Source organism: Zonotrichia leucophrys, chromosome 14, assembly GCF_028769735.1.
Source record: "Zonotrichia leucophrys gambelii isolate GWCS_2022_RI chromosome 14, RI_Zleu_2.0, whole genome shotgun sequence".
In the NCBI taxonomy this organism is placed as follows: domain Eukaryota; kingdom Metazoa; phylum Chordata; class Aves; order Passeriformes; family Passerellidae; genus Zonotrichia; species Zonotrichia leucophrys.
Window position 1 is genome coordinate 15,931,807 of NC_088184.1, and position 12,365 is coordinate 15,944,171.

The 12,365-nt window shown below is 53.7% G+C and overlaps 2 protein-coding genes across 3 annotated transcripts; one reads left to right on the forward strand and one right to left on the reverse strand.

The window, feature by feature from the left end:
- Positions 1–230: 230 nt before the first annotated feature.
- On the reverse strand, positions 231–7,119 carry UBFD1 (ubiquitin family domain containing 1). The gene is made up of 7 exons (XM_064726432.1): positions 6,968–7,119; positions 6,472–6,738; positions 6,189–6,397; positions 5,119–5,184; positions 4,826–4,931; positions 1,832–1,914; positions 231–601 (listed from the first exon to the last, which is right to left on the reverse strand). Exons 1-7 carry the CDS (start codon positions 6,993–6,995, stop codon positions 491–493), a joined length of 870 nt encoding a protein of 289 aa, XP_064582502.1. The 5' UTR covers positions 6,996–7,119; the 3' UTR covers positions 231–490.
- Positions 7,120–7,247: 128 nt separating this feature from the next.
- On the forward strand, positions 7,248–12,279 carry EARS2 (glutamyl-tRNA synthetase 2, mitochondrial). Of its 2 annotated transcripts, XM_064726429.1 has the most exons (9): positions 7,248–7,529; positions 7,994–8,149; positions 8,287–8,476; positions 8,713–9,185; positions 9,910–10,018; positions 10,673–10,826; positions 10,930–11,060; positions 11,286–11,421; positions 11,617–12,279. In XM_064726429.1, the coding sequence occupies exons 1-9, from the start codon at positions 7,376–7,378 to the stop codon at positions 11,698–11,700; spliced, it is 1,587 nt and encodes a 528-aa protein (XP_064582499.1). In that variant the 5' UTR covers positions 7,248–7,375; the 3' UTR covers positions 11,701–12,279. The 2 variants fall into 2 exon arrangements, with proteins under 2 accessions (XP_064582499.1, XP_064582501.1); XM_064726431.1 differs by lacking the exon at positions 11,617–12,279 and having other exon boundaries at positions 10,911–11,060.
- The last annotated feature ends 86 nt before the right edge of the window (positions 12,280–12,365 follow it).

Consider the following 12,365-nt stretch of genomic DNA (forward strand, 5'->3'; position numbering starts at 1 on the left):
ACAGCGACGCTGTGCTCTGCTACAGTTAGCTCTTAAAAATCTGCCCCTCAAAGTCCCCTTCACAACCAAGTCACTAAAGTAAGTCTAATGCTGATAACTGAGAGATTATGAAAATATTTGGTTTTGTTCAAACCATGTAAAAAATCCTCAATAATACATTGCAATATTTTCTCTTTAAAACTAAACTGGAAGATCAACTCTCAGCAGATTTAAGTGTATTACACACAATATTTTGTGAATTCAGATTTATTGATTTCCATTGTATTTGCTTTAAATATGGTTGAAGCTGACTGCAGAAAAGGGATGGTGAAATCTTTAAGTTAAAAGTAAACTAATGGTGAAAGAACATCACCTCTGGCTTCCATCCATGCCTCGTTTAGCATGTTTTAATAATAAGTTCCAGGACTGTCACATCCAGGGATGTTGGAGGCCTCTCCCAGCAGTGTCCTTAGATTTGTGTCATTTTCCCGTGCCAGAGGTGAGCGTGCTTTCAAAAATACTGCCACTTCCCCAGCACCGTGTCTTTGATTGCATCGACATACTGAGTTGGGACCCAATAGACCCAGTAGTAAGATGCTTCTGTTGGGCCCAGCTGAAATGCCTGCAATTAAAAATGACAACATTTACACATGGGAGGGAACAAAGAGCTGGTGCCAGTGGACAGGCACAGCTCATCCACTGCCAAACCAGACCAGCCTGTCCCACCTGCTGCTCCCTGCAGCACTCGGGGCATTCCACAGCTCCTTGGTGGGCAATTAAAGGAGCACTGCAGAGAACAAGAGCTGCAGAGGCCGAGGAAACCATGAGCTCTTCCCTTTTACAACATCACAACAGCAACCAGAACTCCCGGCCAGTTTCAGGAACATGAGGAAATTATTCTGGTAGACAACCTGAAGCATAACTCAGAGTCTCCAAAGAAACCTCAGAGCTCAGAAGCCAAACAGGAACTAAACAGGACAATGACCATGTTTTTATAGTCACAGGATTTTATGTTTAGACATAATGTCCTACTCTCAACTTCCCTCCTATGCCCAGGAGAGGGGCACCATGGCATGCCAGAGCCTCTGCCCTTGCTGTGGGCTAAGTTTATTGCAACTTGTGCTGAAGAGGATCTCTTCTCACATGGGGGATCAAAAACCGAGTACTTGGACAGAGACTAGAGCAGCACCCTCCTGCAGGCCATGACTTTAGGGGGAGGAAAAAAAATTTCCCTTTCCTCCTCCTAAAGAGGGAAACAGACTTCTTATAGAAAAGAAACTTACTTCAACATCAAAAGTTAGTTACTGTGCTTTGAAAAGCAGGATCTTAAAAAAAAACATGGATTAAAATAAACAACCAAAATTTCAGTACATTAGCACAGTTCTCTTCTGGAATATAACTTTGCTAGATCCCATGCAAGTTGGTCAGAAAATTACAGGTGTGAAAAGACATTACAGCATCAAATCCCTTTTTTCTTAACCTCCATCAAGGCCTGTTGTTCATATAAATACCACAGAATCAAGACATTAAACCAGGCACCAAAAATATCCCTACCGTTAAGAAATCATGAGCTATGTTGTGAACATGTTTACTGGTTTAACACTGTCACAGTCAGAAGATACAAAATAAATGCTTAAGCACGTCATGTTTGTGTGAAAACACTCTGGATTTCCACACAGCTGCAGATATTAAATGTGGGCCCAAAATATTGACAGTGTGAGAGGAGCCCATGTCCCATCTGCACAAGGCTGGAACCACCATCCACCTCCAGCCTGCTCTGACCTGCAGCCTCAGCAGTGTGTGCTGCATGAAGGAATCAGATGGATATGATTAAAGCAGAGCTGTTACTCACCATCATGTGATAATCCTCATGGCCTTCAATAGGTTCACTCACCACATTTTTAATGGACCCCATGGGTAACTTTTCTGTTCTCTCTACATTAAAATTGATCAAAGTATTATTTCTGACATGCGGGGAAGCAGTATTTCATATTCATTTCATACACCACCTCCATTAATGCCAACATCTCCTGAGGCCAGCAGTGTCCCCTCCAGGTGAGTTTTGGACACCTGCTGCCCAGGACGTGGTGGCTGCAGCACCACACCCCCCACACCCACAGCTGGCACCCAGCAGTGTGAAGGAATCCAAACCTGGATCACACAGTTCCCCTGCATCACATGAAGCACTTCAGTGCTCATCATTTGGGCCTAGACTGAGTGATGGGAAATCCCAGGATTTACTTAAATGTTTTCCCATAAGGAACTCCCCTGGAGCAGCAGGGATGCTCCTCCTATGGAATCCAGTCCAGGTATGGGAACACTCAGGACTGACTGCCAAGGATTGCACTGAACTCTCAACAGCAAGCCTGAAAGCTGCCAAAGATAAGCTGACCTAACTCTGAAAGCTTAGGCCAGGCTTTACCCTGAGGCAGCGTGCAGAGAAGCACAGGGAAGGGAATATAACACAGAAAATAGGGAAAGAAACAGGTAAGAGAAACTGAAGCCCCAAAAAGACTACAATTACATGGCAGAGTAACATCAGCAGCCAGAGGCAATGACAAGAGCCACAAGGAACGTGGTGGAACTCCTTTCTACACACTCAATTCCAAGGTCCTGCCTTTCAGTTCAAGCATCCAGCATCAGTTGAAAATTATCTTCTGGATACAATACAGAGAATACCCAAAACACTTTACAAAGGACAAACTGAACTCTTGAGACAGATCTATTTGTTATCCAAAAAACCTCAAACCTACCTACGGAAAACACACAAGGAGATAAACAGTGATATAAGGAAAAATATTCTCTGCCTCATAGCTGAGCTCACTCTGTACTACCCGTTCAGACCTGTGACTCCATTCATGAGGTAAAACCCCATTTTGCCCTTGTTTAGCACCCCCCAAATAAATTTCTGCTCTGAGTATCCCAGCAAGAGACAAATCCCATTATCCATGCCTCTGTGCAACTGCCACTGGGGAACAGCTGCCTGTGCCAAACTTCAGACTACAAACACCTGCACAAACCCCTGTGAGGCTGCAGGGCTGGGGTAAGAACCACTCCAACTGTGCAGGGCCAGCAGGTGACAAGCTGTGCCAACACCCAGATGTGTTCATTCCAGCCCTTACCTGCTGGCCTCTGCCACGGCTTCTCAGAGGAGGAAGGAGTTTTTCCCAATAACAGCCAGCAATTACAACCATTCCCTAGAGGCTGCAAGCTGCTGCTAACTCGGGGGAGCAGGGAAACAGCTTACAGGAAACACATGACTACAAGAACCAAATTCACAGCTTAAGCAATGCCATGTAGAACACCCCAGAAACACTACACTTGGAAACTCATCTGGGGGGTGATGGAAGAGATCAATCCCCTAAATACTAATCATGAATTTAGAACCTGGGATCAGTAACAGAAAAATCTGCCTGCCCAACCTAGAGAGTTAAAACCACCCCCAATGCCTTGCTCCACCACTTTGCCCAGGAGGAAATCATTGCAACTGGCACCTAGAGAGGTTTTAAAGCCAAAAAAAAAAGCTTCACAGTCAAGTCTGTCCTACAAAGAAAGGGTCAAAAACTTCTGAGATTTCTGCTTACTTTGGACCTACTGCAGCAGCTGGAGGCAGTACAACCACCCAGTCAGGCTGCTGTGCTGGGACAGTGAGCAAGCACTCTCATCCCTTCTGCTCATCACTACATATTGCCCAGCCCAGCCAAACTGAAGGAGCACAGCTTCCTTGGCAGGTGGGGGATCCCAGCTCAGCCCCAGGCAGCAATTAAGCACCACGCAGCCACTCACTCCCCCTGCCCCACCGGGATGGGGAGCAGAACTGGGAAAAAGTGAAAAACGCATGGTTTGAGCTAACAACAGTTTAATGACTGAAACAAAGTAAAATATACTACTACTACTGATGGTAATAATAATAGTCACAAAAAAATAAAAAAGAAATTCCAGAGAAAGCAGTGATGCCCAATACAGCTGCTCCCCACTGCTGACTGATATCCAGCCTGTCCCCCTTCAGTGACTAGTCCCTCCCAGCCAACTGCCTCCAGTTTATTCTGGACATGAGGCTCTATGGTGGGAAATGTTCCTTTGGCCAGCTCTGGCCAGCTGTCCTGGCCAGTTCCCTGCATCTCCTTGCATGCCTCCTCACAGGCAGTGTCTGAGACAACAAACAGTCCTTGACTGAGGGAAGCACTCCACAGCCACAACCAAAACATGCACTGTTATCAGCACGGCTCCCATCCCAACCCAAAACACCTCCTGGGAAGAAAGCTAACTCTATCCCAGCCACAACCAGGACAGACATCCTCAGCAAGGCATGTCATCCTCAGCTCCTCCTGGCAGCACTCACCGCTGCACACCAAGCCCTCTGCACAGCACCACAGCTGAGCGTTCCTGAGACAAGACATTCACATAATGTCAGCTGGAAGCACACAGAGTGCCAGAGATGCCAACATTCCCAATTTCTATCCCAGCTCTGAGTTTTCCCTCCAAGTCTTGGCTAAGCCATTGGGCCCCTGTGTACTGCTGGCATCAAATCCATGCTGCTTATGGAGTGCTTTGAGATATACCAGAAATGCCCATTTACATTTGGAGCCAGGAACAGCACCTTGGACCCTCAGTCTGCTGACACCACTGAACTGCAGTTTTTCAGGAACTGATGTGGAGTATCAAGTACTATTCAATGCCCTGGGAGAATGGCACGTGAGGAAAGGAAACAAAGCTTTTTGAAGCACTGCAATACCAACATCATTCCCTAAACACAGTTTAGTCAGAGGAGAAGCTTTTCTAGGTCACACAGTTCAGTCACAGCCCCGTCACCAAGTGCTCATCCCCGAGGCTGAGAGGTGCTCACCTTTTGTACCAATCCAGAGCTGGTCTTGCTCGAGTTTGAAGGTCAGCCTGACTTTGCCCCCTGACTTGTTGTACATGCCGGACAGCGGCACCGTGGGCAGCCGCTCCTGCAACGAGACACGGCCGGTCACGCCAGGGCTGGGCAGGAAACACACAGACTGCCAGCTTTCTCAGCAAAAGGACCACCCAGCCCTCCAGCCTTCTGCCACAACAGCAACGAACCACTGGGAAGGGTCTCAAACCACAGAGAAGTCTCTTTGTGACTCTGAGTGTCTCAAGGCTTTATTCACGCACCTGCACGCCTTTGACAGAAGGCATCACGTCGTCAGGTTTTCCTTTGTCCAACACTTTTCTGTGTTGCTGCAACACAAAAATAGAAATTAAATTCACAGGAATGGTACAAAGCTTGCAGTGTGCTTGCAGCTGCCCCCTGACCACATCCCAATGGCACTGAGACACAGCTGAGGGCTGCTCACAGGCACTGATCACACGGGCATCAGTGACCTTCAAACTTCATTGTGCACTTTCAAAATATTGCCAAGAAATTATCAAAACGAGTGGAACTCCAACACAATGCCAAGGATAACAGCCTTCTCAAATATACACACACATAAATACAGGTGTATAAAATCCAAAGTGTTACATCCAGTGAATGGCAGAAATTCTCCACATCTGGCAGTGCAGCCCAGCACCAAACCAGCATGGATCAGAGCAGTGGTAACAGTCAAATCCACACTCACAGCTTGTACCTGGCTGAGCACCTTAAAAATGATGGGATTTACACTGAGTGTGAACGTGATCAATCACAGAAAAACATCAGCATGCTTCATGGAGGCACTACTTAATTTAACCAAGTTTATTTTGAGCAAGGTACAGGGCTGGTAATACCTTGAGCTGGCAATCCTTCAGCAGCCATCAAACCAGCCACACTGCACTGTGCTACAAAATGTGAGAGGAGAATTCAACACCCACATCCCTGTCAGGGCTGGGACAGCTGAAGGAATTGCTTTGTGATTGTTTTGAGCAGTTTGGAGATCAAATTATTTTGTGCCAATAAAAAATAATTAGGTTTTAGACAGAGTTAATCTGGGCTGGGTTTGCACTAACAACCACCAAATGTTTCCATTTCTGGACCAAAATGCTTGGCTGTGCCTGGCAGCACAAGCAGTGCCTTGCAAAGCCCCAGTCCCTGCTGGACTAAACAGTTCTGTGCTGCTCCCCTGCCCAGAGTCCTTCCAATGCTGAGCTGTCAGAAATGAACCCCCAACCTGACCTGAGGAGGAACAGGACCCACAAGTGCCTGCAGGAGAATCACATAAATCCTACCGCTCCCCCACACCGGCAGTTATTGAGATATCAATTACCTTTTGTCTGCAAAGTGGCTCCTTTTTGTTTTCCTCAGCTTTGACGTCCTGTTGAGCAGCCTCTTTGGGTGTATTTACTGCTAACACATCGTTGATGGTAGAGCCCACAACCATTATCTTCGCTCCGTTCGTTACTTTGATTTCCCGCAAGGTTTTCTCCTCGGGCAGCAGTCCCTTGAACATGACCTTCTGCATGGCGGGCGGGAGGCCTAGGGGCAAGCACAGCGATTAGGAGCGGCGGCGGCGCGGGGGAGGCGCGGCAGGCGGCGGCGGCCCCACACACCTGTGAGCGAGTGGATCTTCTGCTTGAGCTCGGCTCCCGTGCTGTCCAGGCAGAACTTCACGTCGTACTTGTTCTTGTTCCAGATCACCTTCAGCTCCACCAGCTCCCTGCCGCCGTCCTCGTCGCCGCCGTTGCTGACAGACGCCTGCGGGGGCTCCCGGCGCTCCTCGCCGTCCGGAGACCGCCCCGCCGCCGGCGAGCCGCCCGCCCCGCCGCAGTCCAGCGGCAGCTCCTGCGCCTCCGCCTCCATGCCCGGCTCCTCGGCACCTGCGGGGAGCGGACAGGAAGATCCCGGCCCACGGGAGCTGCCCCGGCCCGGCCCCGCTCCGGCCCCGGAGCGCCGCCCGCAGCGTGTCCGGGGCCGGCTCCCCGCGCCGGCGCCTCCCGGCCCGCCCCGCCACCCCCTGCACCGGCACCGCGGGCTCCGGGCCCCGCGGGCTCCCGATACCCCGCGCTGCGGTCACCGCGGACCCCGCGCTCCCGGCCGCGCTCGTACCATCAGCGGCGGCAGCGGCGGCGGCCATGATGATTGTGTACAATCCGCCGCGGGGCACGCCGGGAAACGCCGCCCCGCCGCTGCTGGGCCGCGCCGGCTCCCGTAGTCACCCCCGCCCGCCTCTCAGCGTGGGGGCAGCGGTGACCCCCAGATCGCCCCCCTGCAGCACCGGCCGCGCCGCGCCGGGAGGCGGGAGGGGAGCCGGACCCTCCGCTCAGCGCTCCGGGCACCGGAACTGCCCCACGCTGCCGGGCCCGTGGCGGCGGCCGAGGGTCCGCCCCTCGCTCGACTGGACGAAGCGGGTGGCGGCGCCTTTAAGGGAGGCCCCGCCCCCGGCGGCGGCGCCCGCGGGGATTGGCTGCGGGACCAGGCGGAAGCGGCGCCGCGGCCACGTGGGCGCGTGGCGGGATGGCGCGAGCTCTGCGCGTGCTGCGCTGCGCGGTGGCACCGGGACCGGGACCGGGATCGGGATCGGGATCGGGATCGGGATCGGGATCGGGATCGGGACCGGGACCGGGACCCGAGCGAGGACCGCGGGTCCGGTTCGGGCCCAGCCCCACAGGTAACCGACCCCTCGGCAGCCCCGCCCCTGCCCACCCCCGGGCTGCGCTGCGGCGGGGCGGGGTTTTGGGTTGAAAACATAAATTCGGGCTCTGGAGGTGTGGTGGCTGCTGGCTGCCCCGAGTGCTCCTGCCGGAGCTCCCGGGCTCGCCCCTGCAGCGTGTCCCGGTGCCCTCCCGCCGTGCGGGGTCACGGTCGGTGTACCGTGGCCGTGCTGTTCCTGGCATGTGCCCGCTTGTCGGGCATTGCCCGGTCACTCTGGGGACTCTGTTCCTGGCAGTAGTCATCCACGAATTACTTCCAGAGCCAGTGCGCCCGGAGCTGGACGTGCCCCGGGTGCGGTGCCGCTCCCGCCTCGGTGCCGCTGCCCTCGCAGGCAGCATCCAGCGCCCTTCCAGCTCATATTTAAAACTCTCCCCTTGGTCTCCTTTGTGACTGCCTTCTCTGATTTCCCCACGATTACAGGTTTTCTGCATTTAGGTGGCCTTAGGACTGCTTTGTACAATTATATCTTTGCCAAAAAACACCAAGGAACCTTTATTTTAAGAGTGGAGGATACAGATCAGAATCGGGTGGTGCCTGGAGCTGCAGAAGGAATAGAAGATATGTTGAACTGGGCAGGTATTTAGAAGCATCGTTCATTTTCCACCTGCTGAATCCTTACCTTTCTTGTAAAGGCTAACCGTACTCAGCGGGAGGGTGGGTCTGGCTGCCTTTGTCCGGGCTGCTCACTGCCTCTGTCCGTGCCGCTGTTGCAGGTATTCCCCCGGACGAGAGCCCCGGGCGGGGCGGCCCCGCCGGGCCCTACGTGCAGTCGCAGCGGCTGGAGCTGTACGGGCGGGCGGGCGCGGCGCTGCTGGCCAGCGGGGCCGCCTACCGCTGCTTCTGCAGCCCGCAGCGCCTGCAGCTGCTCCGCCGGGACGCGCTGCGCCGCCAGCAGACCCCGCGGTGCGTGTCTGACCCTGTGCCCTGCCCTGAGCCTCGCAGCTCCGGCTGTGCCTCCTGCCCGTGGAGGGAGGAGGCTCTGTCACCCTCCAGAGAGGAGGTGTTTGGATGTGCAGTGGGCGGGTTACAGCTGAAATTCAGGCGTCTGCTTAGGGTTTTGGGAGTGTAGAAACAGCCGGTGGTGTTGGCCTGTGCTGAGCAGAAGCCCTGGTGCCTGAGATGGTGCCCATCTCCCCAAGGTACGACAACCGGTGCCGGCACCTGACGGCCTCGGAGGTGGCCCAGAAGCTGTCCCAGGGCCTGGAGTGCGTCATCCGCTTCCGCCTGGAGAGGGGCGTGCAGCCCTTCCAGGACCTGGTCTACGGCTGGAGCAAGCACGAGGTGGCAGAGGTGGAGGGCGACCCCGTGATCCTCAAGGGGGACGGCTTCCCCACGTACCACCTGGCCAGCGTGGTCGATGACCACCACATGGGCATCACCCACGTGCTGCGCGGCACCGAGTGGCTGGCCTCCACCTCCAAGCACCTGCTGCTCTACAAGGCCTTGGGCTGGGAGCCGCCCCAGTTCGGGCACCTGCCGCTGCTGCTGAACAAGGACGGGGCCAAGCTGTCCAAGAGGCAGGGGGACATCTTCCTGGAGCGCTTTGCTCGGGACGGCTTCCTGCCAGAGGCGCTGCTGGACATGGTCACCAACTGCGGCTCGGGGTTCGCAGGTACCGCCAGGGGCTCCTGCCTGCCTGCCCACCTCATGCTGGCTTCATGGCATGGAGGGTTTGCTCTAATAGCTGAGATTCTGTCGGTGTTTGAAGGGGTCAGGGAATGGGTGTCACATAACCAGCCAGTCACTGAGGTGCCACCGCACCTTCTGCAGAGCTCCTGTGGAAGGAGCTGGGGTGGTGGAAATCTGCAGCCATTAAAACTGAATCAGGTGCTTAGTGGGTTCTCCCTTGGGAAAACCCTCCCTTCAGGGCTGAGAAACTCTGTGAAGCCTTGAGAAAGCTTGCATTCTGTGGTTAGTGATTGCAGTGTTGTCTGGGACCTGCACCTTTCCTTGAACCTGACAGACCACGAGGAGCTGAGTCAATGTCTTCTTTTGTGGTTCTTGCTGTTGGGGATCACAGATTAACTTGTGTTCTGAGAGCTCCGCTTGGGAATGAAATCTTGCTTGGGCAGTGCCCACTCCTGGCTGAGTGTGACTTCTCTGTGGCCAGCTGAGGCAGAGGGGCTCTGCTGAGCAAGTGATGGAGCCAAGCACAATGTCCCAGTGTCTCTGCAGCATGGCAGTGTGCCTGCTGCCACTTCCCTCCTGGGACACCCCTGCTGCTGCTGGCACTGCACGGGTGGCTGTCCTGTGTCACCCGTGTCATGTGCTGCCAGCCCAGCCCCATGCCTGAGGAGAGCACTGAGCCCTGTGATTCCCTCTGGCTTGTGTTGCAGAGAAGCAGATGGGGAGGACTCTGGAGGAGCTGATCTCCCAGTTTGAAGTAAGCAGAATTACAACCCATTCTGCTCTCCTGGACCTCGAAGCACTCCCAGAATTCAACAGGTAAAAAATTAGTGGTAGCTTTAAAATGTAGTAAGCACCATGTCAGTGAGAATTTATTTCTAGCACTTGGCTTTGGCTGGAGGTTTTGTTTGTTGGATCCTGGTGCAGCATTTGTTGGGCCGTGCTAAGAGGAACCATAAGTTTCTGCTCACACAGTTCCTGCCTCCTCTCCCATTCTGTGCTTGGACTCTGGGGTTGGCAACACTGAAAGTCTAGGCAGAGGGTGGGTGTAGCTGGGAGGATCTAAAGTCTTATGTTTATAACCTAAGAAAATAACATCTAAAAAGAGCAGCTAACACTTCCAGAAGGTTCTTCTGCAAGTACACTCGTGCTCCTAGGACATTGTGCTGCTAAGGTGGCCTCATCATCAGTTCCCTGTGGGGCACCAGGGCCAAATGCTTCTTTGTAGAGTGTCTGACTCTGGTTTAGTGCTGCTTTTCCAACACTTCCACAGTTTCAGTTGGTCAGAGCATGGTGCTAAAAATGCCAAAGTTGAGAGTTCAGTCCCCAGATGGGCTGTTCCCTTAAGAGTTGGACTTGATGATCTTTGAGGGTCTCCTCCAGCTCAGAATATTCTGGGATTTCTGTGAGACGTGGTTGGGGTGATCTGAGGCAACCCAAGGCACTCCAAAGGCAGGTCTTGCTGTGCTGCAGGCTTCACCTCAGCCGTCACATTGAGAACCAAGGGCTGCGCCAGAAGCTCGTCAGGGAGCTGCAGGGGCTGGTGGAGCTCGTCTATGGGCAGCAGCAAGTGGATCCAGATGTTCTGGAAGAGGATTATGTGGAGCGAGTCCTTCTGCTGAGAAAGGTATGGGTAGTGGCAGAGTGCTGTGCCCCCATCCTCCAGGCTGAGGAATTGCTTCCTCCACAGCACAGCCCTCTGCCTTGCCAGCTTTGCTTCCCTCCCCCAGGGCCACATAAGCCTCCTGAAGGATCTGGTGTCCAGTGGTTACTCCTACCTGTGGGTCAGGCCCTCGGTGTCCCGGCAGCAGCTACAAACAATTTCTGCAGAAGTAGATAAAATAGGAAAACTGGTCTCAGGGTAAGTGTGCTGCTCTCTGAGCTGAGTAGTGGCAGAAATAGCTCCTCATCTCTGACAACAGTCAGAATTACTGCTTTTTCTGTGGTTTCCTGGGTCTGTGGCATAATTTTGTAGTTTAAACTTGCTATTTTGAATGAGCTCTGCTGCTGGTGCACAGGGCAGGGGTGAGGGGTGGGAGCCCTGTGGTTTCCATGTCCCCAGAGTGTAAGGACACCTTTCCCAAAGGCTCCTGACAAGGCCAGCAGCTGCCCTGACTGTGGAGGAGTTGAACAGAGAGCTGAGAAGTGTGCAGAAGCAGACCAGAGAGACCAAGTACAGCAGCATGATGCAGCTCCTGCGCCTGGCGCTCAGCGGGCAGCAGGTAAAACAGCAGTTCTGAGATGATGTGCAGTGTGCTTTCACAGAGCTCAAACCCACAGTTTACAGGAGTTCTCCAGAGCCTAGTCCTGGCTCAGCTCTGGTGCCAGCCCCTCTGGGCAGGGCTGGCAGCAGTCTGTGATGCACAGACATGAGCTGGGCAGGTCAGCTCCTGTGCTCAGTGACTCTCTGTTTGCAGCACGGCCCCAGCGTGGCAGAGATGATGGTGACCCTGGGAGCTGAGGAGGTGTGTGGCCGCATACACAGAGCCCTGTCCAGCTGACAGGGACGTCGGTGACACTGCCAGGCTGGCACTGGCATGGTGCAGGTGGCGCCTGTGTGATCCTCTCTGAGCAGACGAGCTGGGCTTCAGGCCAGGCAGGTGTCTGGGCTGGCCCCACGTCTGTAGGAAGCTGCACCAAGCACAAGCCACTTCGTCTGGGAGAGGAACCAAGTCCAAATTCAGCTCCATCCTGCCACTGTCTCGTGCAAGGAGCCTGCTTGGCAGGGTGGGAGAAGAAGACATCAGCATTTAAATTCAGAGCATGTGGACAGAAAGGAAATGAACTTCTGAATGCAGCAGATGGGATTCTTTTTGGAGAGGGTACCTACAGCTACACAACACTGTTCCCCAATAAATACAGTGGGGGGTATTTTTATATATCTATATAGATATATATTATAGCTGTTGCCCTCTTAGCTGCCCTGGTGTCCTACCAGGCTGAGTGAGCTGCTGAGAGGGGGGTTTCCTGTGCACTGTGTCATGCACGTGATTCTGCTGAAAACACCCCTGATCACGAGACTGAGATGTTTTATCCTCTTCTGTCTGATGCCCTTCTAATTATTAAATCAACGTGGTGACTTTGATTCCGTTCTCACGATTACTCTGCAGCCGCTGAGGGGAGGAGCTCAGGGCTTGTGCTGAGCCCACACCCGCAGCAGCGCTTC